The 21,426-nt window shown below is 52.3% G+C and overlaps 2 protein-coding genes across 12 annotated transcripts in view; both read right to left on the minus strand.

Annotated features, from left to right (window-relative positions):
- Positions 1 to 15,258, minus strand: part of MAPK15 (mitogen-activated protein kinase 15) — a 26,230-nt gene extending 10,972 nt beyond the window's left edge. For 5 of the 10 annotated variants that reach the window (XR_010304756.1, XR_010304758.1, XR_010304760.1 and 2 more), the window contains exons 1-13: positions 15,130 to 15,258; positions 12,617 to 12,715; positions 12,176 to 12,205; positions 9,696 to 9,786; positions 8,624 to 8,754; positions 8,303 to 8,466; positions 6,041 to 6,180; positions 5,637 to 5,694; positions 3,975 to 4,112; positions 3,259 to 3,364; positions 1,766 to 2,066; positions 1,235 to 1,380; positions 665 to 879 (exon numbers count right to left, since the gene is read on the minus strand). Coding sequence is in view for 1 of the 10 variants with exons in the window: in XM_064154043.1 (XP_064010113.1) it covers positions 673 to 879; positions 1,235 to 1,380; positions 1,766 to 2,066; positions 3,259 to 3,364; positions 3,975 to 4,112; positions 5,637 to 5,694; positions 6,041 to 6,180; positions 8,303 to 8,466; positions 8,624 to 8,754; positions 9,696 to 9,786; positions 12,176 to 12,205; positions 12,617 to 12,715; positions 15,130 to 15,198 (1,680 nt within the window). In the remaining 9 variants the exon portion in view is untranslated. Of the gene's footprint in view, positions 1 to 664; positions 880 to 1,234; positions 1,381 to 1,765; positions 2,067 to 3,258; positions 3,365 to 3,974; positions 4,113 to 5,636; positions 5,695 to 6,040; positions 6,181 to 8,302; positions 8,467 to 8,623; positions 8,755 to 9,695; positions 9,787 to 10,463; positions 10,576 to 11,404; positions 11,456 to 12,175; positions 12,206 to 12,616; positions 12,716 to 15,129 lie in introns of those variants that run through there. The other 5 variants (XR_010304763.1, XR_010304764.1, XR_010304761.1 and 2 more) reach the window with 5 other exon arrangements.
- A 2,411-nt stretch (positions 15,259 to 17,669) lies between these two features.
- Positions 17,670 to 20,796, minus strand: CCDC166 (coiled-coil domain containing 166). 2 transcript variants are annotated; one of them, XM_064154045.1, is made up of 2 exons: positions 20,094 to 20,796; positions 17,670 to 18,829 (listed from the first exon to the last, which is right to left on the minus strand). In XM_064154045.1, exon 2 carries the CDS (start codon positions 18,808 to 18,810, stop codon positions 17,953 to 17,955), a length of 858 nt encoding a protein of 285 aa, XP_064010115.1. In that variant the 5' UTR covers positions 18,811 to 18,829; positions 20,094 to 20,796; the 3' UTR covers positions 17,670 to 17,952. The 2 variants fall into 2 exon arrangements, with proteins under 2 accessions (XP_064010115.1, XP_064010116.1); XM_064154046.1 differs by having other exon boundaries at positions 17,670 to 18,994.
- Between the last annotated feature and the right edge of the window lie 630 nt (positions 20,797 to 21,426).

Raw genomic sequence — 21,426 nt, forward strand, 5'->3', positions numbered from 1 at the left:
CTCTCAGCCTGTCTTCATGAGAGGTGTTCCATCCCTTCCACCATTTCCTGGGCTCTCCTCTGAGCTTTCTCTAACTAGGCCATGACTTTCTTGTTCTGGGGAGCTCAGAGCTGGTTGCAGTGCTCCAGGTGGGGTGTCACAAGAGCCAAGCAGAGGGGCAGAATAACCTTCCCTGACCTACTGAGCATGCTTCTTTGCATGTAGCTCAGGAGACTTCACACTGGCTTCTGGGCTGCAGAACTGTTGGCTCAGGGCCAGTTTCCACTCACCACTAACTCCCAATCCTTCTCCACAGGGATGCTCTCCATCCCTTCATCCCCAGGCTGGATTGACACCTTGACTTGTTGAACTTCTTGAAGTTCAGACAGACTCTGAAGAGTTTAAGCACTGCCTGCATCCAGCTATCAGAACACTGCCAGTCTGTGGGGGTTTGCAATAAATCACACGAGGAATGTGGCCTGGCAGTGGCCATTGCTCAGTGTGGGGGAAAGCAGTGCTGTGCCCATGTCTGGGAGGGCTGAAGGCAAAGGGCTCAGCTTCTCTTTCCTGGGCCATCCAGAGGAAAGCAGAGCATTGTCCCACACGAGGACCAGCACCCTCCAGTGCCTGCTGTGCCTCGCTCTCGCACACGGTTAGGGGGCTGCTGGGACAGACTGTACCTCACCTCCACCTTCACTGCTCCTGTTGCTGGGAGGACTTGGGCATTGGCAGACTCTGCAGAGCAGATTTACAGATGGTGCCATAGGCCTGGGAGTAGCTGCCCATTGATGCTTTTGGATCTCCAGCAGCTCCAACGTTTGCAGTGATCTGGAACATCTTCTTACTGGGCTTTGGAAGGGGACGAACCTCTCTGCTGGGAAACTGAGTCACTCTTGGATTCTGTGTGGGAAAGGGAAGCCACAACTGGACACAGCACTCAAGGTATGGCCTGAGCAGTGCTGAGCACTAGGCAAGAATAACCTCCCATATCCTGCTGGCCACACTTGCTGATCCAGGCCAGGATGCCATTGTGTCTCAGATAGTCTGTGTATCACAGTCTGTGTCTGCATCAGACAGTTTGCATCAGGTAGCCTGTGTCTCTAACAGGCAGTTTGTATCTGTATCAGGTAGTCTGTGTCTCTATCAGGCAGTTTGTATCTGTATCAGGTAGTCTGTGTCTCTAACAGGCAGTTTGTATCTGTATCAGGTAGTTTGTGTCTACCATTTTGGTCTTTTTTTTAGGATTGCTACTCACATTGTGAGGTTTCTGCAGTCTTGTAGGAGGCAGCTGAGCATTTGCCCATGTGCTTGGTCTCCCCAGTTTCCAGTCACCAGCAGCTCTGGCCTGTTGAGAAGGTGGTGCAGAACAGCTCCTGCTCACGGCACCAGAATTTGCATTACCTGCAGGAGAGAATGCAGGAAAATGATGAGAAAACCCTGACATAAAATCTGTCAGCTCCTGCCACCTCAATTCATCCCTCAGAGAGCTGAATGACTCTGGATGCAATTAGAATGCTGCAGCAAACAAAACCAGTGCCAAAGTGCATGGGAAAAGGTGACAGCAGTAGAGAAGCAAAGAGAATGCAGACAGGAACATAAAGACTGAGGGAGGAAAGGGAGAATGTTAATGCTCAAAATTCATTCAGCAGTGTTCTGTCATTTCCTCCCACTCTCCCCTCCTCTCCTTTTGCCATCTCAGTTCCCCCTCTTTCCTCACTCAACCTTGTTCCTTCTCCAGAGCAATGCCTCCTGGTGGATTATGGCACGGCAGGAGGGCTGTACCTACCTGGAACAGCAGTGTGTGTGATGGGGTTGTACATCACACTGAGCTGTGCTCTCTGACACGGAGCCCTTGCTAACCCTTCGCCCTGGCTGGGTGCTTGTGGCTGGACGCTGGCTGTAGCTCCAGCATGCACAGAGGAAGCTTTTGGAGAAGGAGATGTTGCTTGCCTCTGGCCTTTCCTGGCAGGCAAAGTCACAGAACTGGCATCTGGGAGAAGTGGCCTGGATTCAGGCTGACTTAGCTGAGCATTTTCTCTCTGCACCTGCTCCTTTGGGTGTCCATTTAATTTCCTCTCTAGGATCATCTAGAGAAAGGAGAAGTTGATTAGACCTAACACAGCTACACAACAGAGCAGAGGAACTAAACACAGGAACAAAGAGAAAGACTTACAAACAACTGCAATTCATTTCACAGGATAGGTAACAATGACAGTTTAACATTTAATTTAGGACTGGGAAGAAGATAGAAATGATCATTAAAAACATGAGAATGAAAAGAGTGAAGCATCAAGAAAAAGCATTAAACAGGCAAGTTCAATATAACCACTAAATAAATGGGTGTCAGGCTTGGGAAAGACTGTAAGCCTGCCACTGGAGAGTCAGAGAAGTTCATGGGGAGGGAGGGAGAGAGAGAAAAAGGGAGAAAGAGAGAGAGAGAGAGAAAGAGAGAGAGAGAAAGAGAGAGAGAGAAAGAGAGAGAGAGAAAGAGAGAGAGAGAAAGAGAGAGAGAGAAAGAGAGAGAGAGAAAGAGAGAGAGAGAAAGAGAGAGAGGGAAAGAGAGGGAGGGAAAGAGGGGGAAAGAGAGGGAGGGAAGGGGAAAGAGAGGGAGGGAAAGAGAGAGAGGGAAAGAGAGAGAGAGAGAGAGAAAGAGAAAGAGAGAAAGAGAGAGAGAGAGAAAGAGAGAGAAAGAGAGAAAGGGGGAGAGAGAGTGAGATAGAGATAGAAAAAGAGCAAAAGAGGAGAGAAAGAAAGAGAGAAAGAAGCAAGTTTTAAGATGGTCTGCAATGAGTTCAGTCTTCTGGGTGTTCAGAGAACAGTGAGCTATCTGTTCTGATGAAAAAAGAACTCATCTCCTGATCCAGGTGTATAGATGTTCTCAGCAGTGGGCTGCCATCCTGCTCAGCCAGAGAAGGGAGCAGGCTGCAGGCTGTTAGTACTCTGCTGGAGCTCCATGTGGCTACTGAGAGCACAGCCTTGCTGCTGGCTGGACACAGGGACAGGGAGTGGCAGCAGCCTGACCTCCCTTGGACTGTTGGATCCAATCTGCTTTCCTCCAACACAGTCCTTCTTAGACACCATGCTTTTGTTTCAAGTCCTCTCAAAACCTATGCCAGTGTGGAGCCAGTTGACAAGAAGCTGCAAGATGTAACTGTAGGCACATGTAGGAAGCCCAGGGGAACTCAAACAGAAGAAAATGCCAACACTGACTAAGTGTGTGCCAGACCTGCAGCTTGCCTGGAGGATCAGGGCTTTGGAAAACACAGCAGGAGGGAGTACCTCATACAGTTTGTTTCGGTATTCTGCCACGGACAGCTGGACAGCATCACCTAAAGGAAGAACCACATCAGAATCCAGAGAGGGCTCCCTGGCAGGACAGTGAAACCTAGGGAGGCAAGACATAATGAATTCACTGAGATTAAAACCACCACCAGTGATTAATGGCTGTGTGAAGGGGGTTAGAGAAAATGAAGAATTAGCTTTGTCCTTGTTTTTTTTGAAGAGAAGGCTTGGAGGAGACCTTGGAGTGGCCTTCCAGTATCTGAAGGGAGCTACAGGAAGGCTGGGGAGGGACTACTGACAAGGTCTGGTGATGACAGGATGAGAAGGAATGGGTTTGAACTGGCAGAGGAGAGATTCAAAGTAGGTGTTAAGAAAGGGTTCTTTAGAGTGAGGGTGGTGAGACACTGGCACAGGTTGCCCAGGGAGGTTGTGGAGCACAGAATCTCCCAATGTGATCTTTGATGCCATTGGGTGATTCTGTGCTCCACAACCTCCCTGGAGGTGTTCAAGGCCAGGCTGGATGAGGCCTTGAACACCCTGATCTAGTGGGAGGTGTCCCTGCCTATGGCAGGGGGTTGGAACTGGCTGAACTTTGAGGTCCCTTCCAACCTAAACCATTCTATGATTCTGCATGTAAGGAAAACTGACGCCAAGAGCAGACCCATAGCACCCAGAAAACAGGAGGGGAAGGTGCACACTGGCATTGCTCTCACCTTCTCACATAGGGGTGCTGCAGAGCCTGCTCTGCTGTGAGTCGTTTCTCAGGGTTAAAGACTAAAAGCTTCTTCAGGAGATCCAAGGCAGGCAATGGAGTAGAGGGTGGCAAAAGCTCCTCAAACGTTACTCGCTGCCTACAAGTCAGGAAACAACAACACAAGCTCCCAGCGTCCAATTCACAGTGAGGGCATGAAGTGCAGCTCTGGCACTCACATCCAAGTGGCAGCTGACTCCAGAGCTCACTCACACTCTCATAACCCTGGCCAGAGCTCACTCACATTCTCACAATCCTGGAGCACTCTGAGATACAGGCCTGGGGGACAGGAAGATCTTTTGCCTCTTGGTTTGAATGCCTCACTGCTAACACAAGGAGCCTGCAAGAGATGCCTAACCTGCAAGCCTGATCTTCCAGTGGAGTTGGTTACAGCAGGCAGTATCAGAGGGAGTAACAGAGCCTCTGGACAGCTGGCATCCATGGGTGAAGGGCACTCATGCTCCAGGATGCCAGCTGAAGTCCACTCAGCATGAAAGCACAGGGGCTGTTCATGTGAGCAGCTTGTGGCCTGAGCCACCCTAACCCAGACCTGACCCCAGGAGTGAACACCTCAAGAACTCACACCACACAGTCAGCAGGCCCACAGGGAGGAGTGCCCACTGGAGCCATCTCAGATACAAGGCAGGGAGTCTTTTGCTGTGGCCACAAGACAGCATCACAGCATGAAGTGCACTACCTAGATGTGTAATAAACACAGGGTGATCTGGTAGTATCCATAAGAGCTGTGACAGACACAAGATGAGGGAGTTGGTGAGACACTGGCACAGGATGCCCAGGGAGGTTGTGGAGCACAGAAACACCCAATGTGATCTTCAGTTGGGTGATTCTGTGCTCCACAACCTTCCTGGAGGTGCTCAAGGCCAGGTTTGGATGAGGCCTTGAGCAACCTGATCTAGTGGGAGGTGTCCCTGCCTATGGCAGGGGGTTGGAATTGGCTGAGCTTTGAGGTCCTTTCCAACCCAAACCATTCTATGATTCTATGAGTGTAAAAAGAATCACAGTGAGAGCTGCTGAAAGCAGGTGAAGAGATTCAGGCTTTCCATGTGTGAACCAATGACATCAGACACCCAAGTGACTCAGGGTTAGGAAAGTGCTGTGCTTTTGAGAAAGGACAGGTGAGAAGAGCTGGGAATGCAGGCCCAGCCTCCCTCTGCTTTGTTATCCTCAGATTATGTCTTGTCATCTTTAACTCTCTATCCCTTCATAGACTCATAGAATCAAGCAGGTTGGAAGAGACTGCTTGATCCAGCCCAACCTAGCACCCAGCCCTGGCCAATCAACCAGACCATGGCACTAAGTGCCCCAGCCAGGCTTGGCTTCAACACCTCCAGCCACAGCCACTCCACCACCTCCCTGGGCAGCCCACTCCAATGCCAATCACTCTCTCTGCCAACAACTTCCTCCTAACATCCAGCCTAGACCTCCCCTGGCACAGCTTGAGACTGTGTCCCCTTGTTTTGCTGCTGGGTGCCTTCCCAGGGGTAGGTGAATCTGCAGAGAGCAGAAATGGTTTCCTCTCATGACCACTGGCAGGTGAACTCCAGGAGAGCTTTGTGGCATCACCCAGCAGATCTCTGACTTCCCAGGGGCATGCAAAGCTTACCTGGAACTGACATGGTTCATGATCAAAGCCTTGTAGTCTGACTGCACAGCCACGAGATCTGCAGGAAGGAAAAGACACAGCTCATGGGTGATTCTGTGCTCCACAACTTCCCTGGGACCTCCGATCACATTGGGTGATTCTGTGCTCCACAACTTCCCTGGGACCTCTGATCACATTGGGTGATTCTGTGCTCCACAACTTCCCTGGGACCTCTGATCCCATTGGGTGATTCTGTGCTCCACAACTTCCCTGGAGGTGTTCAAGGCCAGGCTGGATGAGGCCTTGAGTGACCAGTTCTAGTGGGAGGTGTCCCTGCCTGCGGCAGGGGGTTGGAACTGCATGATCTTTGAGGTCCCTTCCAACCTAAACTATTCTGTGAGTCTAAACACCCAAGAGAATCCTACCTTCTGGGGATGGGGCAGGAATGACTCTGAAGATCTGCTCGATTTGATTAACTGTTGATGTTCCAGGGAAAAGAGGCTTCCCAAGCAGCAGCTCCCCCAGGATACAGCCAATGCTCCACATGTCTACGCCTTTAGTGTACCTACACATAGGAACAGAACAAGGTTTTGACTGAGGCAAGCAAACCTTGGGCTGTTCCTGGTATTCACATCCTCACCTTTAGCCTGTTGTGCCAGAAAAACAAGCCTGGTGACTCCTTGGGTATGAACACTCACAGGTTTTAACTCCAAGTGAGTGAGATTCAGGAACCACGACTCTGGCAAGCACAAAGCACAGAGGAGACTTATCCCACTAACAGCCTGGTCTGGGAAGCCATGCCAGGAAATGCAGCAGAGGTGATGCCAGGACAAGGCAGTGTTTACTTTTCACGTCATCAGCAGTGAAGATCAGAGGTTGCTGTTTGGAGAACAACTGACTTGGGCAGGGTATAATGTAGCTAGAGAGCAGTTACCAGTGCTGCTGCAAAGTAAATGCCAAACAAAGGCATAATGACAGTCTGCAAAACAGCCACAGGTCACTTTTGGGAGAGGAACCCAACCTGTACTTCTTTTCTTTGCTGAACAATAAGATCTCCTATAGAATCACTGAATCAGTCAGAGTTGGAAGGGACCACAAGGAGCATCCAGTTCCAACCCCCCTGCCATGGGCAGGGACACCTCACACTGGAGCAGGCTGCCCAGAGCCTCATCCAGCCTGGCCTTAAACACCTCCAGGGATGAGGCTTCCACCACCTCCCTGGGCAACCCATTCCAGGCTCTCACCACCCTCATGCTGAACAATTTCTTCCTAACATCCACTCTGAATCTCCCCATTTCCAGCTTTGCTCCATTCCCCCCAGTCCTATCACTACCTGACAGCCTAAAGAGTCCCTCCCCAGCTTTCTTGTAGGCCCTTTAACATACTGCAAGGCCACAAGAAGGTCACCTGGGAGCCTTCTCCTCTCCAGACTGAACAGTCCCAACTCCCTCAGTCTCTCCTCACAGCAGAGCAGCTCCAGCCCTCTGCTCATCCTCATGGCTCTGCTCCGGACACCTCCCAGCACATAAATATCCCTCTCATAACTACATCCAGTTCTGGAGCCCTGTTAAGTTAAAAAAAAAAAGGACCAAGCCTGCCTATCAGAGCAGCTTATTTAGCACCTGATGGTGGAATATTTTCTGAAGGCCTAACTAAAAACCTCTTCTTAAAATCGAAAGAGGACAAAGCTACTCAACCAAGTTTTGTCAAGATACAGATTTAAGGAGAGAAAAAAAGGGCAGGTATGGTCAGAGAAAGGGTGAGAAGCAGGAAGATGATAATGTAGGTAAACAGACAATGGAAGAAGCCAGGAAGGGAATGTACAAATGAGAGATTTTTCTGTGGCAGAGCTGAAGTTTTGTACAGGGTTAACCCTCCTGGGGGTGGTCTGAACCTGCCTCAGGTCCTCCTGACTCCTCTCTGGGGATCACCTGAACCTGACCTCAGCACTACTCAGGCCACCCCTTGAGTGCTGTGTCCAGTTCTGGGCTCCTCCATTGCAGAGAGATGTTGAGGTGTTTGGAGAAGGGCTGGAAGGTGTTTGGAGAAGGGCAGCAAGGCTGGGGAGGGGCCTGGAGCACAGCCCTGTGAGGAGAGGCTGAGGGAGCTGGGGGTGTGCAGCCTGCAGAAGAGGAGGCTCAGGGCAGAGCTCTGCCTGCAGCTGCCTGCAGGGAGGCTGTAGCCAGGTGGGGTTGGGCTCTGCTGCCAGGCAGCCAGCAACAGAACAAGGGGACACAGCCTCAAGTTGTGCCAGGGCAGGTCTAGGCTGGATGTTAGGAGGAAGTTGTTGCCAGAGAGAGTGATTGGCATTGGAATGGGCTGCCCAGGGAGGTGGTGGAGACCCCATCCCTGGAGGTGTTGAAGCCAAGCCTGGCTGGGGCACTTAGTGCCATGGTCTGGTTGGTTGGGCAGGGCTGGGTGCTAGGTTGGGCTGGCTGAGCTTGGAGCTCTCTTCCAGCCTGCTTGGTTCTATGATTTGGATTCTATGATTCCATATTTGAGTCTCTGGGAAGCTTAAATCAGACCAATGCAAGTTTGAACACACATTGAGAAAACAGTGACAGCTGATATGATGCTGTGCCTGGTGACATCTGAAAGCAAGAGAGGGAAGGCTTCTAGACTGGAAATTCTCCCAGTGATGAGGACTCTCCAGAGACCACCCCCCCAGACTCAGGTTCAGGAGTTACCTCTGAGAGGCAAGCAGGATCTCAGGGGCTCGGTACCAGCGCGTGGCCACATACTCCGTCAGAGCTGGGTTGCCTTGGTCCTCGTGCAGTTGGCTTAAGGAACGAGCCAGCCCAAAGTCACAAAGCTTAACAAAGCAGTCTGCATCCAGCAAGATGTTGGAAGGCTGAATGGAAGGACAGAAAATCAATAAGCTTTTTAGTCCTGGGTGGCAGTAGATTATTATCCAAGTTCTTCCGCTCATCTCATTCCTTTCATACTTTTCCAGTTAGCATTTAACAGAAAATGGTGAGCAAAGGGGAAAAACTGTGAGTGAAAAATACCTTCTGATCTCTGTGAATAACATTTCCTGAGTGGATGAATTTAGTTGCCTTCAGAAGTTGGTAGAGAATGTAAGACTTGTGGATATCTTTCAGCAAATTCCCCTTCTTAATCACGGCATGCAAATCTGTCTCTGCAATGGGTTACAGCAGTATTTACATCAGGCAAGGACTGCCAAGTGCTGAACAGAGCAAGGCCACAACAGACTACTGCCCAAACTGACATCTTTCAAGTGCACCCTCAGCAGAAGTCAACACTGTCACTACTAAGAGTGCTGCAATCTCTGTTGCAAGTGTCTGTTACCAGTCACCATTCTAGCACTGCCCACTTCTGTTCCAGCAGGACTGCACAGCCTCTTCCATGGAGAGGAGAAGGCTTCGAGGAGACCTTGGAGTGGCCTTCCAGTATCTGAAGGAGGCTACAGGAAGGCTGGGGAGGGACTATTGACAAGGTCTGGTAATGATAGAATTAGGAGGAATAGGTTTAAACTGGAAGAAAGGAGATGTTAGGAAAGGGTTCTTTAGAGTGAGGGTGGTGAGGGCACAGGTTGCTCAGGGAGGTTGTGGAGCACAAAATCACCCAATGTGATCAAAGATGAATGGGTGATTCTGTGCTCCACAACCTCCCTGGAGGTGTTCAAGGCCAGGTTGGATGAGGCCTTGAGCAACCTGTTCTAGTGGGAGGTGTCCCTGTCTATGGCAGGGGGTTGGAAATGGCTGAGCTTTGAGGTCCCTTTCAACCTAACCCATTCTATGTGCAATTCTTCTGTCTCTGCAGACCTTCTGATCTATTGCAGACCTTCTGATCTACTGCAGACCTTCTGATCTACTGCAGACTGCCATTCTTTCCTTCATCTCAGCCAGCAGTTCTCATGTAATTGCTATCCCCTTTTAAGTTTCACTGCCACTCCTGTCAAACCACAGCTGATGTATTTACATAAGCCTGCACTACTCCTGCTCCTGTGTCTGCTCACATGAATATTCATGGAAATCAGCAACACACTACCGGCAAAGCAGGGAGCAAAGAGCTAAGAGAGGCTGCTCTTCGATGGCTGGTTGCAGGGGCAAGTCTCACCCATGGACTCAAAGACGAGGTAGATGTCCTTGTCGTTCTCGGCACGGATGACGTCAAGCAGCCTGATGATATTTGGATGCTCACCAAAGTGCTGCAATGAGAAGAGAGCAGACTGTCAGGATGAAGTGTGTGGCTTGTGAGTCAGGAGAGGACAGTCACCTGTTTCACTTGGTGCTTCAGGCTAAGAACAAGCAGTAACATGCCTCACCTGAAATCAATGTAACTTACTTCAGCAGCTGAGTGTTACTGGTTAAGAACATTCATCACAGAGCAAAACTAGAAGTGGGCAGATTCAGACTGGATGTCAGGAAGAAGTTCTTCACCATGAGGGTGGTGAGATATTGACACAGGTTACCCAAGAAGGTGGTCATAGAATCATAGAACCAAGCAGGTTGGAAGAGAGCTCCAAGCTCAGCCAGCCCAACCTAGCACCCAGCCCTGCCCAACCAACCAGACCATGGCACTAAGTGCCCCAGCCAGGATTGGCTTCAACACCTCCAGCCACAGCCACTCCACCACCTCCCTGGGCAGCCCATTCCAATGCCAATCACTCTCTCTGACAAAAACTTCCTCCTAACATCCAGCCAGGATCTGTCCTGGCACAGCTTGAGACTGTGTCCCCTTGTTCTGTTGCTGCCTGCCTGGCAGCAGAGCCCAACCCTGCCTGGCTACAGCCTCCCTTCAGGTAGTTGTAGACAGCAATGAGCTCTGCCCTGAGCCTCCTCTGCTGCAGGCTGCACACCCCCAGCTCCCTCAGCCTCTCCTCACCTGGGCCCCTCCTCAGCCTTGCTGCCCTTCTCTGGACACCTTCCAGCACCTCAGCATCTCTCTTGAATTGAAGGGCCCAGGACTGGACACAGCACTCAAGGTGTGGGTGGAGGCCTCATCCCTGGATGTTTTTAAGGCCAGGCTGGATGCGGCTCCGAGCAACCTGATCTAATGTGAGGTGTCCCTGCCCACAGCAGGGCAGGTGGATCTGGATGATCCTCGAGGTCTCTTCCAGTCCTGAGAATTCTGTGATTCTACCACCATACTGAAAGCAAACTCCAGTGCCTCACTCTGTCTTGCCCTGGAACTGATCATGGAAAGATAAGGAAAAGTTTCAGTCTATACTAAAATGTAATTTTAAAAACCTCCTGCCTTGAAAAAAGAAAGCAAACCCAACCCCAGCTCAGAGTGAGCCCTACTCATCATTGCTTGAAGAACAATGCTCTCACTAAAAGTAAGCCAAAAAACACACTCTGAAATGTGGCCAAAGTGCACCAAACAGACCCACAGGCACATTGAACATCAAACAAAACCTCCCAGCTGCATAATGGCCTAGCAAGCTACAACCCAGCCAGAGGAGAAGCATCAAAATGCTCACAGTCTACAGCAAAGCCTCTCAGAAGAGAAGATGCAGACAGATTAACCCAAGCAGTCACCGTGAGCAAGCAGGAATTTGCAGAGAGGAGCAGATGAGGACAAACATTCAGTCACCAGTGAAAGGATATTCCTTCCATCTTCCCCTTTTTGAGCCTGAACCTCAAGAAAGAGCTATCAACTACCAGGAAAGCACATCTCTCAGCCTGTTGACCAGAAGTCATGAAAATGAAGGCTTGATAGAACATGAACCTCCATCCCCCCTAAAGACCTTTTCTTTCCTTATTCCTCTCTCTACTCCTCCACCCACCTACCCCAGGAGAGATAATATAACACAAGCAACTCACTTCTAAGCAATGCTTCTCTCATATTCTTAGCTCTAAGTCTGCAGCTTCAGGCTGAAAGAACAATCAAGATGTTTAAAAAATAATCTCCCTACTCAGCCTTGACAGGCTTAGGAAATACCTCCTCTTTTGAGCCCTGCCCTGCTTGTGTCCCTAAAAATTACAGAACATTATCACTATCCAGAAACATTACTGTTTCTCCCTGGAGAATGGAGCAATGGACAGGCAATCTTAATGCCACTGCTGCTGCTAAGGTAATCAGGCCTAGCGCCTGCTCAACTGTGTCAAAACAAGAGCAGCCTGAAGCAGTTCCACACAGAACTTCCCTTTTGTTTTTACTTTGATTGTTTCGAGTGGCCAAGTTGCTTCCCACGTGATGGAGGGAAAATATGTTGGCATGCAAACCTCTTCCACACCCCAGCCCCACCTCCAGAGCAGGGCATTTGAATTGCAATAAAAAACATTTTCTGTCCACAAAGATGTAGGAAGTGCCAGAAAGTGCAAGTCAGAAAGGTGATTCCAGCCTGGAGACACTGCTAACAGCAGTGAAAGAACAGGGCATGCCCCAAGGAAATGTAAGACCACCTGTCCCTTTCCTGCAGCTGCTTTTGCCCACTCATGGAAAGGAGGCTGCTTGCCAAGAGGGTGCAGAGAAGGAATGAATCAAGCTGTTACCACTGCTCACTGCCTTTTGAAAGAGACTGGGAAGAGAAGATGTGAGCAGCATCAGAGAGAACTAAACACCAGAGATGAGGGGGAGAAAATGGACATTACCTGCAGGAACATAATCTCTCGAAATGTTCTCTAGAAATAAAAGAAAGAAAAGTTTATTATCACCTCACCAGAGCAGGGACTCACAGTGAGAGAGGCTCACATCCACTATGACCTCTGAAGCAGAGGAAACTGATGTGGCAGAGAGGCTGGGAAAAAGCCAGCTGCTCGACAGAGCCACAGGGGTGCTCTCTGTGCTCAGACGGCACAAGATCAGGGACAAACACGCGGTGCACGTCTGGGAAGACCATTTCCTCAGGGACATCCAACTCCACCACAAACAAAGCATGGCGTCTGCTGCTCCTTGTTACCCTAATGTAGCTCTAGATGGTGCTGCCTGCATGACTGTCAAATAACTGACCTCTTCCCGAGGCTTAAGTCCTGGAAGTGACTGTGGACTTCCAGCACGGCTGTTCAGGACGTGTTAGTACAATAACCTCTCACCTGAGCATCTGTTCTGTTCCTGAAGGCATCAAAAATCTTTTTAACAGCAACTACCTCTCCCGTCCTGCGATCGATTGCTTTCCACACAATGCCGTAAGCCTAGGGAGAAGAGAGCACAGATGAGCAGAGTGCTCTGCAGCTGCAGCACTGCCCACACCTGGCGAGGCAGAACATACTTTGTGTTGAATAGGAACGGAATAGAATAGAATCAACCACGCTGGAAGAGACCTCCAAGCTCAGCCAGCCCAACCTAGCACTCAGCCCTGTCCAGCCAACCAGGCCATGGCGCTAAGTGCCCCAGCCAGTTTTGTCTTGGACACCTCCAGGGATGGGGTCTCCACCACCTCCCTGGGCAGCCCATGACACTAAGAGCCTCATCCAGTTGTGCCTCATCCAGTTGTGTCCAGTTTTGGGAACCTCAATACAAGAGAGATGTTGAGGCGCAGGACCCAGCGCAGAGGAGGGCAACAAAGCTGGGGAAGGGCCTGGAGAATAAATCTGACAAATCACAGAATGCTTTAGGTTGGAAGACACCTCAAAGATCATGTAGTTTCAACCCCCTGGCATAGGCAGGGGCACCTCCCACTACGAGTCTCTCAAGGCCTCATCCAATCTGGTCCTGAATACCTCCAAGGAGGTTGTGGAGCACAGAATCACCCAATGTGAACTTTGATCACATTGGGTGATTCCCTGCTCCAGAACCTCCCTGGGCAACCTGTGCCAGTGTCTCACCACCCTCAATGCAAAGAACTTCTTCCTAGCATCCAGTTTCAGTCTCCCCTCTGCCAGTTCAAACCCATTCCTCCTCATCCTGTCATTACCAGACCTTGTCAATAGTCCCTCCCCAGCCTTCCTATAGCCCTCTTCAGATACTGGAAGGCCACTCCAAGGTCTCTTCAAAGCCTTCTCTTCTCCAGGCTAAGAGCAACTGAAGGAGCTGGGACTGTGTTAGTTTGAAGATGACACTGAGGGAAGACCTCATTGCCCTCTACAATTACCTGAGGGGAGGCTCTGGAGAGTCTGCTGCTGGTCTCTTCTCACAGGTAATCAGTGGCAGAATAAGAGGGAATGGCCTCAAGCTGCCACTGGGTATGTTTAGAGTGGACATTAGGAAAAATGTTTTCACAGGAAGAGTGGTCAGGGACTGGAATGGGCTCCCCAGGGAGGTGTTGGAGTCACCCATCCTGAGTGTGTTCTAAGGTTGTTTGAATGCGGTGCTTGGGGATATGGTTTAGGGTCATCTTTGAAGAGTTCTTGGTTGGAGTTGATGTCCCTGGGTGTGTTTTCCAACCTGAATGTTTCTGTGACTCTGCTTGAAGAGCACAGTGTGTAAAGAGATGAGATAGATCACATTTAGTTAGAGTGGAAAGGTGGAACTGCTAACCAGGTGGCAGCAAGCCTCAGGTCAAACTTAGAGTGAAATACAGCCACAAGGAAAACGTTAGTGTACATTCAGAAAGGGAGAACCAAAAGAGTGTTATAGAGGACCTTTGTGTGGCAGTCCTCCAATAAATCACAAAGACAAAAAACCAAGGAGGAATTCCAAGGTATTTCCAGCTTCACACACTCCCCTTCCTCTGAAAGATACCTGTGCAGCAACCACAGGGACTCACAGAAAGCTATCGGGCTGCAGTTTATGGTTTGCTTGGGTGTTCTTTCTTATCAGGTGTAACAACAGGCTGGAGAGCAGCCAGGCAGAGAGGGACCTCAGGGTGCTGGCAGAGAGGAGCTGAACAGGAGGCAGCAGTGCCCAGGTGGGCAGCAGAGCCAATGGCATCCTGGGCTGGCTCAGGAGCAGTGTGGGCAGCAGGACAAGGGAGGTTCTTCTGCCCCTGTGCTCAGCACTGCTCAGGACACCCCTGGAGTGCTGTGTCCAGTTCTGGGCTCCTCCATTGCAGAGAGATGTTGAGGTGCTGGAAGGTATTGAGAGAAGGGCAGCAAGGCTGGGGAGGGGCCTGGAGTGCAGCCCTGTGAGGAGAGGCTGAGGGAGCTGGGGGTGTGCAGCCTGCAGCAGAGGAGGCTCAGGACAGAGCTCATTGCTGCCTGCAGCTCCCTGAAGAGAGGCTGTAGCCAGGTGGGGTTGGGCTCTGCTGCCAGGCAAGCAGCAACAGAACAAGGGGACACAGTCTCAAGCTGTGCCAGGGGAGGTCTAGGCTGGATGTTAGGAGGAAGTTGTTGGCAGGGAGAGTGATTGGCATTGGAATGGGCTGCCCAGGGAGGTGGTGGAGTGGCTGTGGCTGGAGGTGTTGCAGCCAAGCCTGGCTGGGGCACTTAGTGCCATGGTCTGGTTGGTTGGGCAGGGCTGGGTGCTAGGTTGGGCTGGCTGAGCTTGGAGCTCTCTCCCAGCCTGGCTGATTCCATGACCCTACAAAACGCTCCGAAGATCACCTTTCCTCCAGCTACACAAGCGCCCGACCCACCAGCACCTTCCGCAGCGCAGGCCCGGCTGGCAACGGCGCCGGCGGAGCCCCGAGCCCTGTCCCCGCGCTCCCGCAGCCCTGCCCGGCACTCACCCCCTTGCCCAGGCGCCTCTTGATCTCGTACTTGCGGGAGATGTGCGGCTCCACCTCCGGCAGGCTCATGGCGGCGGCGAGCGGCGACCCGGGACCGGCGCCGCCAGGCAGGGCCGGAGGGGCCGCGCGCGTTGCCATGGCGACGGCGGCCGCGCGCATGCGCCGGGCGGGCGGGGGCCGGGGCGCGAGGCCGCCGCTCTCCTCCGCCCGCCCCCCGGCGCGTCCTGTGCCGCCGCCGCACACCGGGAGCAGGGCGGCGGCGCTAGCGCGGCGGCTCGGACGTTGCTCGCAGCAGTCGGTGCCCGTACGAACTGTTCCTGCTTTGGTCTAGAGTGCAGCCGCTGGTGGCGGCCGCGGTGCGGCGCTCGGCTCGCTCGGGGAGATGTCCGGAGCACCCCTGTTGCCCGGCAGCGCGGAGCGGTTAGACGCGGGGTTAGAAAGACCGAGAACCTGCCGGGCCCAGCGGCTTGCCAGCAGCCACAGCCGTCTGGCTGGAGGGCAGCTGCTAGGGCTACACCCCAGGGCCACGGTCCTGCTCAGCTGCTTCATTGATGAGGTTGGAGCACGGAGGAGCGGGCGAGGGCGCAGAGGGACTCAGCCAGGGTGGCGAAGGGAGCCAGCGCGAACCCCGTGCGCTGTGTGTCTGGGTCTGCCCAGCCCCGCGGCTGGTGAGCAGTGATCCCGGTGAGCACCGCAGGCTGGCAGCTATCAGGGCGAGCGAGGGCTTGGCAAGCAAGAAGCAGGCGGTCCCGGTGGACATCAGGTTGCCGCGAGTGTTTCCTTGCAGCAAGGGCGGCAAGAGCCATGCTGGGCTGTGCTAGGAGGAGCCTTGCCAGCTCTGTGAAAGGAGGCAATCCTTCCCTTCTGCTCAGCACTGAGAGACCACTCCAGGAGCATCAGGCAGGATTCCGGGCTTCCCAGGATCAGAGAGACAGGGATGCACAGCTTGTGTCCAGCAAAGCACCAGGAAGGCAGTTGGTGCTCAGGGTACAGGAAAAGGGCTGAGAGCTGGAACGGCTTAGCCTGGACAGTGCTCATGGAAACTTACTACTGTGTTTCGTGTCAGGCAGGGCAGAGAGCACAGCAGAGACAGGCTGTTAGGAAACTGAAAGTTGTGATGCAACTGCAATTCCAGTTCAAGAGAGCAATCTCCCTTTTTCCTTTTCTTTTTGTTTTGGTGAGTGTGGCCACACTGGAACAGGCTGCATGGGGCCACTGTGCGTGGAGCCTGTCCTTGAAGCTACTCAAAAGCCACTGAAAGTGCATCTGCTTGACTGATCTTTGAGGTCTCTTCCAATCTCAACTGAAGTCTGATTCCCTATAATATAACCTTGTATTAGAGTAGGGATGGCCTCTGGTGTCCTTGTAGGTGACTGGAATCCACAAAGTGAAGTGTAGCTGAAGCCTATTACAACTCTTCAGTTTTTGCTTAGAGTCATAGAGTCAAGCAGGTTGGAAGAGAGCTCCAAGCTCAGCCAGCCCAACCTAGCACCCAGCCCTGGCCAGTCAACCAGACCATGGCACTAAGTGCCCCAGCCAGGCTTGGCTGCAACACCTCCAGCCACAGCCACTCCACCACCTCCCTGGGCAGCCCATTCCAATGCCAATCACTCTGCCAACAACTTCCTCCTCACATCCAGCCTAGATCTCCCACTGCTGCCTCCTCTGCAGCTCCTCTCTCCCAACACCCCCAGCTCCCTCTCTGCCTGGCTGCTCTCAGCCACTCTTCCCCCAGCCTGTAGTGCTGCTTGGGGTTGTTGTGGCCCAAGTGTAGAACCCTGCCCTTGGCCTTGTTCAGTCTCCTCCCATTGGCCTCTGCCCACCCATCCAGCCTGGCCAGGTCCCTCTGCAGGGCTCTGCTACCCTCCAACAGCTCCACAGCTGCTCCTAGCTGGGTGTCATCTGCAAACTCACTGATGCTAGACTCAATGCCCTGCTCCAGATCATCAATAAAGACATTGAACAGGACTGTGCCCAGCACTGATCCTTGGGGCACGTCACTAGTGCCAGCTGCCAGCTGGACGTGGCACCATTCACCACCACTCTCTGGGCCTGGCCCTCCAGCCAGTTCTTGACCCATACCAGAGTAAGTAAAATCCCTCCCCATTTTCTGAAGTGAAACACTAAAGAAAAGAACAAGATGTAAAAATTGGCACAAAGATATTCCCAGTGGATATATTCCACTGACAGTGATGAAAAAGGGTCAGCTGCCTCAACTGCTTGTCCTGTCTGAAGGATTTGGGTATTTAGGTATTTTCTCTCCTTTGGAGACTAGAATCATAGAAGCAGCCAGGTTGGAAGAGACCTCCAAGATCATCCAGTCCAACCTAGCACCCAGAAAGTAAAATATAACAGAAAAATGGGAACATTACTGTTGCTGAAAGCCAGGGCTACACTGGGAACCAGTGCAGATCGCTGGTGGCATCAGCAGCTGCAGTTTGTAGGGGAAAACTACACTGGAATTGCCTCACTCTGTCTTAACATTATCATTTGCCCACAGAAAACTACTAATTAATGGAACAGCAAGGACTGGCCTCAAAGAGGGATATGCTGTTGTTTATTTTGGGACACAGACCGCAGCTTCCCAGCTCTTAACGCAGGCGGCCTGAGAGCTAGGGCTGAGCTTACCTCGGAGGTCTGCCGTCCGGACTGCTGCTGAGCATCAGCTGCTGGATCCTTCCCTCCCCTCCGGCCACGGAACCCGGAGCGCTGTCGGTTGTGCACCGCAGCAGCGGTGGCAGCAGCGGGCAGCCTGGCCGCGCCTGCGTGGGAGCCGAGCAGCGCTCGGTGGCACCGCTGCGCAGGCTGCGGGAGGCGCCGCTCTCAGCCGCGCCGCGCCGCGGCCATGTCCCGCAGGCACCGCAGCTCCCGGAGCAGCTGCTGCCGCTGCTCTCTCAGCTCCACTCGGCTTGCCTGGAGGGCCGCCGAGTGCTGGATGAGTCTGCGCAGCTCCCTGCGCAGATGCCAGTTCTCTGCTCTCACTTGCCTGACGTGCTGCAGGAGAGCCTGCATCGCTGCTGCCTCTGCTCCGCCGGTGAGAGCCTGCACCTTCTGCTCAAACTCCAGCTCACAGTCAGCCTCGGCCTGCTGGAACCCACTCCTGACTCTGTGCATTTCATCTGCGTGCTCTATCTTTGTGACCAGTAACTCTTTCTCCAGCTCTTCGATCCTTTTGGTCTGTTCCACCTTGTCTTTGAAAGGCTCCAGGTCTTCAAGCTCCTTGTCCACAAGAGAATACTTTGCCTCCACGTCCGCCAGGGAGCTCCTTACCTCCTCCTCTTTTTCTGCGTAGTGGGAGATGAGCTTCTCTTTCTGTGTCCAGACCTGAGCCAGGCTGCTGTGGTTCTGGTCATTTAGTGTTATTATCAGATTCTGGCACTTCTGCCTGTGTTTTGTCATGTAGGAGAGGTAAGTGCTGCTCTCATCCTGAATCTGTTTGGCTTCCTTATCCAGGAATCTATTTTCTTGCAGGAGCTGTTCCACTTTTCCCATGTATGTGTTTATGTATTTGGTGAGAATCTTGCATTCCTTCTCTAGGTACAGTTTCCTCTCTTTGGCAGGTTCTTCCATGTCACTTACTCCTTTGGATACATTCCCATTCCTGCTGCTTTCTCCTGCCTTCTTTTTCCCAGCACTCATGGTGTCTTGTTTCACCAGCTTCATCTTGGAGGCCATATTCATTGCCCACTGTGGTGTCCAACTGTAAGAGAATGAAAAGCTAGAAATGCTCAGCTGGGCTGGGCTGGCAGCTACCTGTAGCAGATGTTAGGGACAGCAGTACAAATGAAGCTCCATTCTGTCACTGAAGTTAGGTTCCTCTGTATGTGTTTAAAGAGATCCCTAGATCTAGAAACTCAGCCTTGTCCTGTTAAAGGAGAGCAGAAAAAAGAAATGTTGCAGCCAGCTTTAATCTGGGGCTTCAGTGATCGATGATCAATCTCTTTCTCGTTATCACTGATGCTTCCGTCTGCTAACCCCCTCCTGCAGCCCTCCAGGCAACACAGATCTTCCACAAGTGCCTACTGCCAGCAAGGAGAGAGGGCTGGAGCATCTCCCCTGTGGAGACAGCCTTAGAAAGTTGAGGCTGTTGAGCCTGGAGAAGGGAAGGCTCTGGGGGGGCCTTAGAGGAGCCTTTCAGTACCTGAAGGGGGCTACAGGAGAGCTGGGGAGGGACTTTATACAAGGGTTTGTAGTGAGAGGACATGGGGCAATGGCTCTGAGCTGGGAGGGGGAGATTGAGACTGGAGATCAGGGACAAATTCTGCACAGTGAGGGTGCAACAGGCTGCCCAGGGAGGCTGTCAGTGTCCCCTCCCTGGAGGTGTTCAAGGCCAAGTTGGATGAGGCCTTGAGCAACCTGGGCTAGGGGGAGATGTCCCTGTCCATGGCAGGGGGCTGGAACCAGATGATCTTTAAGGTCCCTTCCAGCCCAAACCATTCTATGAACCTCTTGAATTGCTTGTTCCAAAGAGCAGTGCAATTGAGGACCGAGAGCTGGAGAGAAGCCTGCCAAGTCTGGGCAATGTTTGCCAACTAAAAGCTGCCATCCAGCTGGAAGCCCTTTGAGAAGGCAAAATGCAGACAGGTGAATAAAATAGAACTAAAAGCAATCATCTGTAGTAGAACAGGTTCCAAGCTGGGAGTGCTGCAGTGACATGGGAAATACAGAGGGTACACAGGGAGACAGAAGCATCTGTGCAGACATCAGTGCTGCTGTCTGGGAAACAGACTTGAAGAGCTAGGAGGTGTCACAAGGGTGGAGCAGGGAAGTAGCAGAACAGAGTTCATAGTAGTTGTGTGGGTCTGGGGGTGGCAATTGTCCAGCTGTGTGAATGGTGGGAAAATGACTAAATCTGCATGGAGGAAAGCAGAGCAGCCCTGGCCAAAGCCTGCAGTAGTCAAGGGTTCTCTTTGGTTGGGGTTGATGTTGGGTTTATGCATATATATATATGTAAAGTCACTGACCTTTTCTGCTCCTGTGGTCTTCACACATGCTCTAGCTTGCTGTTCCTGGCTTACTGGACTGCATTTTGATAGCCACAGTGTGATCTCTTGAGGAATGGTGGTGTTTGCAAGCTGTGGGTGTCCATGGTGATGAAGCACGTGAAGTCACAAGAGCAGCCCTGCTGCTGTGACCTGCACTGTTACCTGCTGGCATCAATTAAGCAGAAACACAAAGGCAGTTTGGCTTCCAAGGGTATGATTTATAGAGGGAAATGGCCTCAGCTAGCTGTTGGGGTGTGCTGAGGGAAAAGAGATGGCTTCAGACATGGTCCTTCTTGGGAATGGGGTGCCAGTACCTAGTGAAGCACTTCAGGTCCGTATATTTGGGGTTTCTTTCCAACAGGTCCCAGCAGCATCAGGTCCCACCAAGTTAGGAAGAGATGTGCTTGTATGGGAATGTTTGGGGCATTTGAAAAGCAGATGACAGAAGGGGTCTGTGCAAATGCAGTCCAGTTCTGCTGTCCCCAGCAGCAGAAGGACACAGAACCGTTGGTGCAAGTCCAGAGGAGGCCACAAAGATGTTCCAAGGGCTGGAGCAGCTCTGCTGTGAGCACAAGCTGAGGGAGCTGGGAGGGTGCAGCCTGGAGAGGAGAAGGCTCCACTCCAGGGGGGCCTTGGAGCTGCCTGCCAGTGCCTGAAGGGATCCTGCAGGAAGGCTGCAGAGGGACTTCACAGTTATCACAGTATCATTAGGGTTGGAAGAGACCTCACAGATCATCAAGTCCAACCCTTTAGCACAGAGCTCAAGGCCAGACCATGGCACCAAGTGCCACGTCCAACCTTGCCTTCAACAGCTCCAGGGACGGCGACTCCACCACCTCCCCGGGCAGCCCATTCCAGTGTCCAATGACTCTCTCAGTGAAGAACTTTCTCCTCACCTCCAGCCTAAATTTCCCCTGGCACAGCCTGAGGCTGTGTCCTCTCGTTCTGGTGCTGGCCACCTGAGAGAAGAGAGCAACCTCCCCCTGGCCACAGCCACCCCTCAGGTAGTTGTAGACAGCAATAAGGTCACCCCTGAGCCTCCTCTTCTCCAGGCTAACCAATCCCAGCTCCCTCAGCCTCTCCTCGTAGGGCTGTGCTCAAGGCCTCTCCCCAGCCTCGTCGCCCTTCTCTGGACACGCTCAAGCATTTTGATGTCCCTCCTAAACTGGGGGGCCCAGAACTGAACACAATACTCAAGGTGTGGTCTGAGCAGTGCAGAGTAGAGGGGCAGAATGACCTCCCTGCTCCTGCTGGCCACACCATTCCTGATGCAGGCCAGGATGCCACTGGCTCTCTTGGCCACCTGGGCACA

This window comes from Pogoniulus pusillus, chromosome 14 (genome assembly GCF_015220805.1).
Source record: "Pogoniulus pusillus isolate bPogPus1 chromosome 14, bPogPus1.pri, whole genome shotgun sequence".
NCBI classification, from domain to species: Eukaryota; Metazoa; Chordata; class Aves; order Piciformes; family Lybiidae; genus Pogoniulus; species Pogoniulus pusillus.

Excerpts from the sequence above, each read along its gene's own strand:
- CCDC166 (XM_064154045.1), bottom strand. The coding sequence starts at position 18,810 with ATGAATATGGCCTCCAAGATGAAGCTGGTGAAACAAGACACCATGAGT.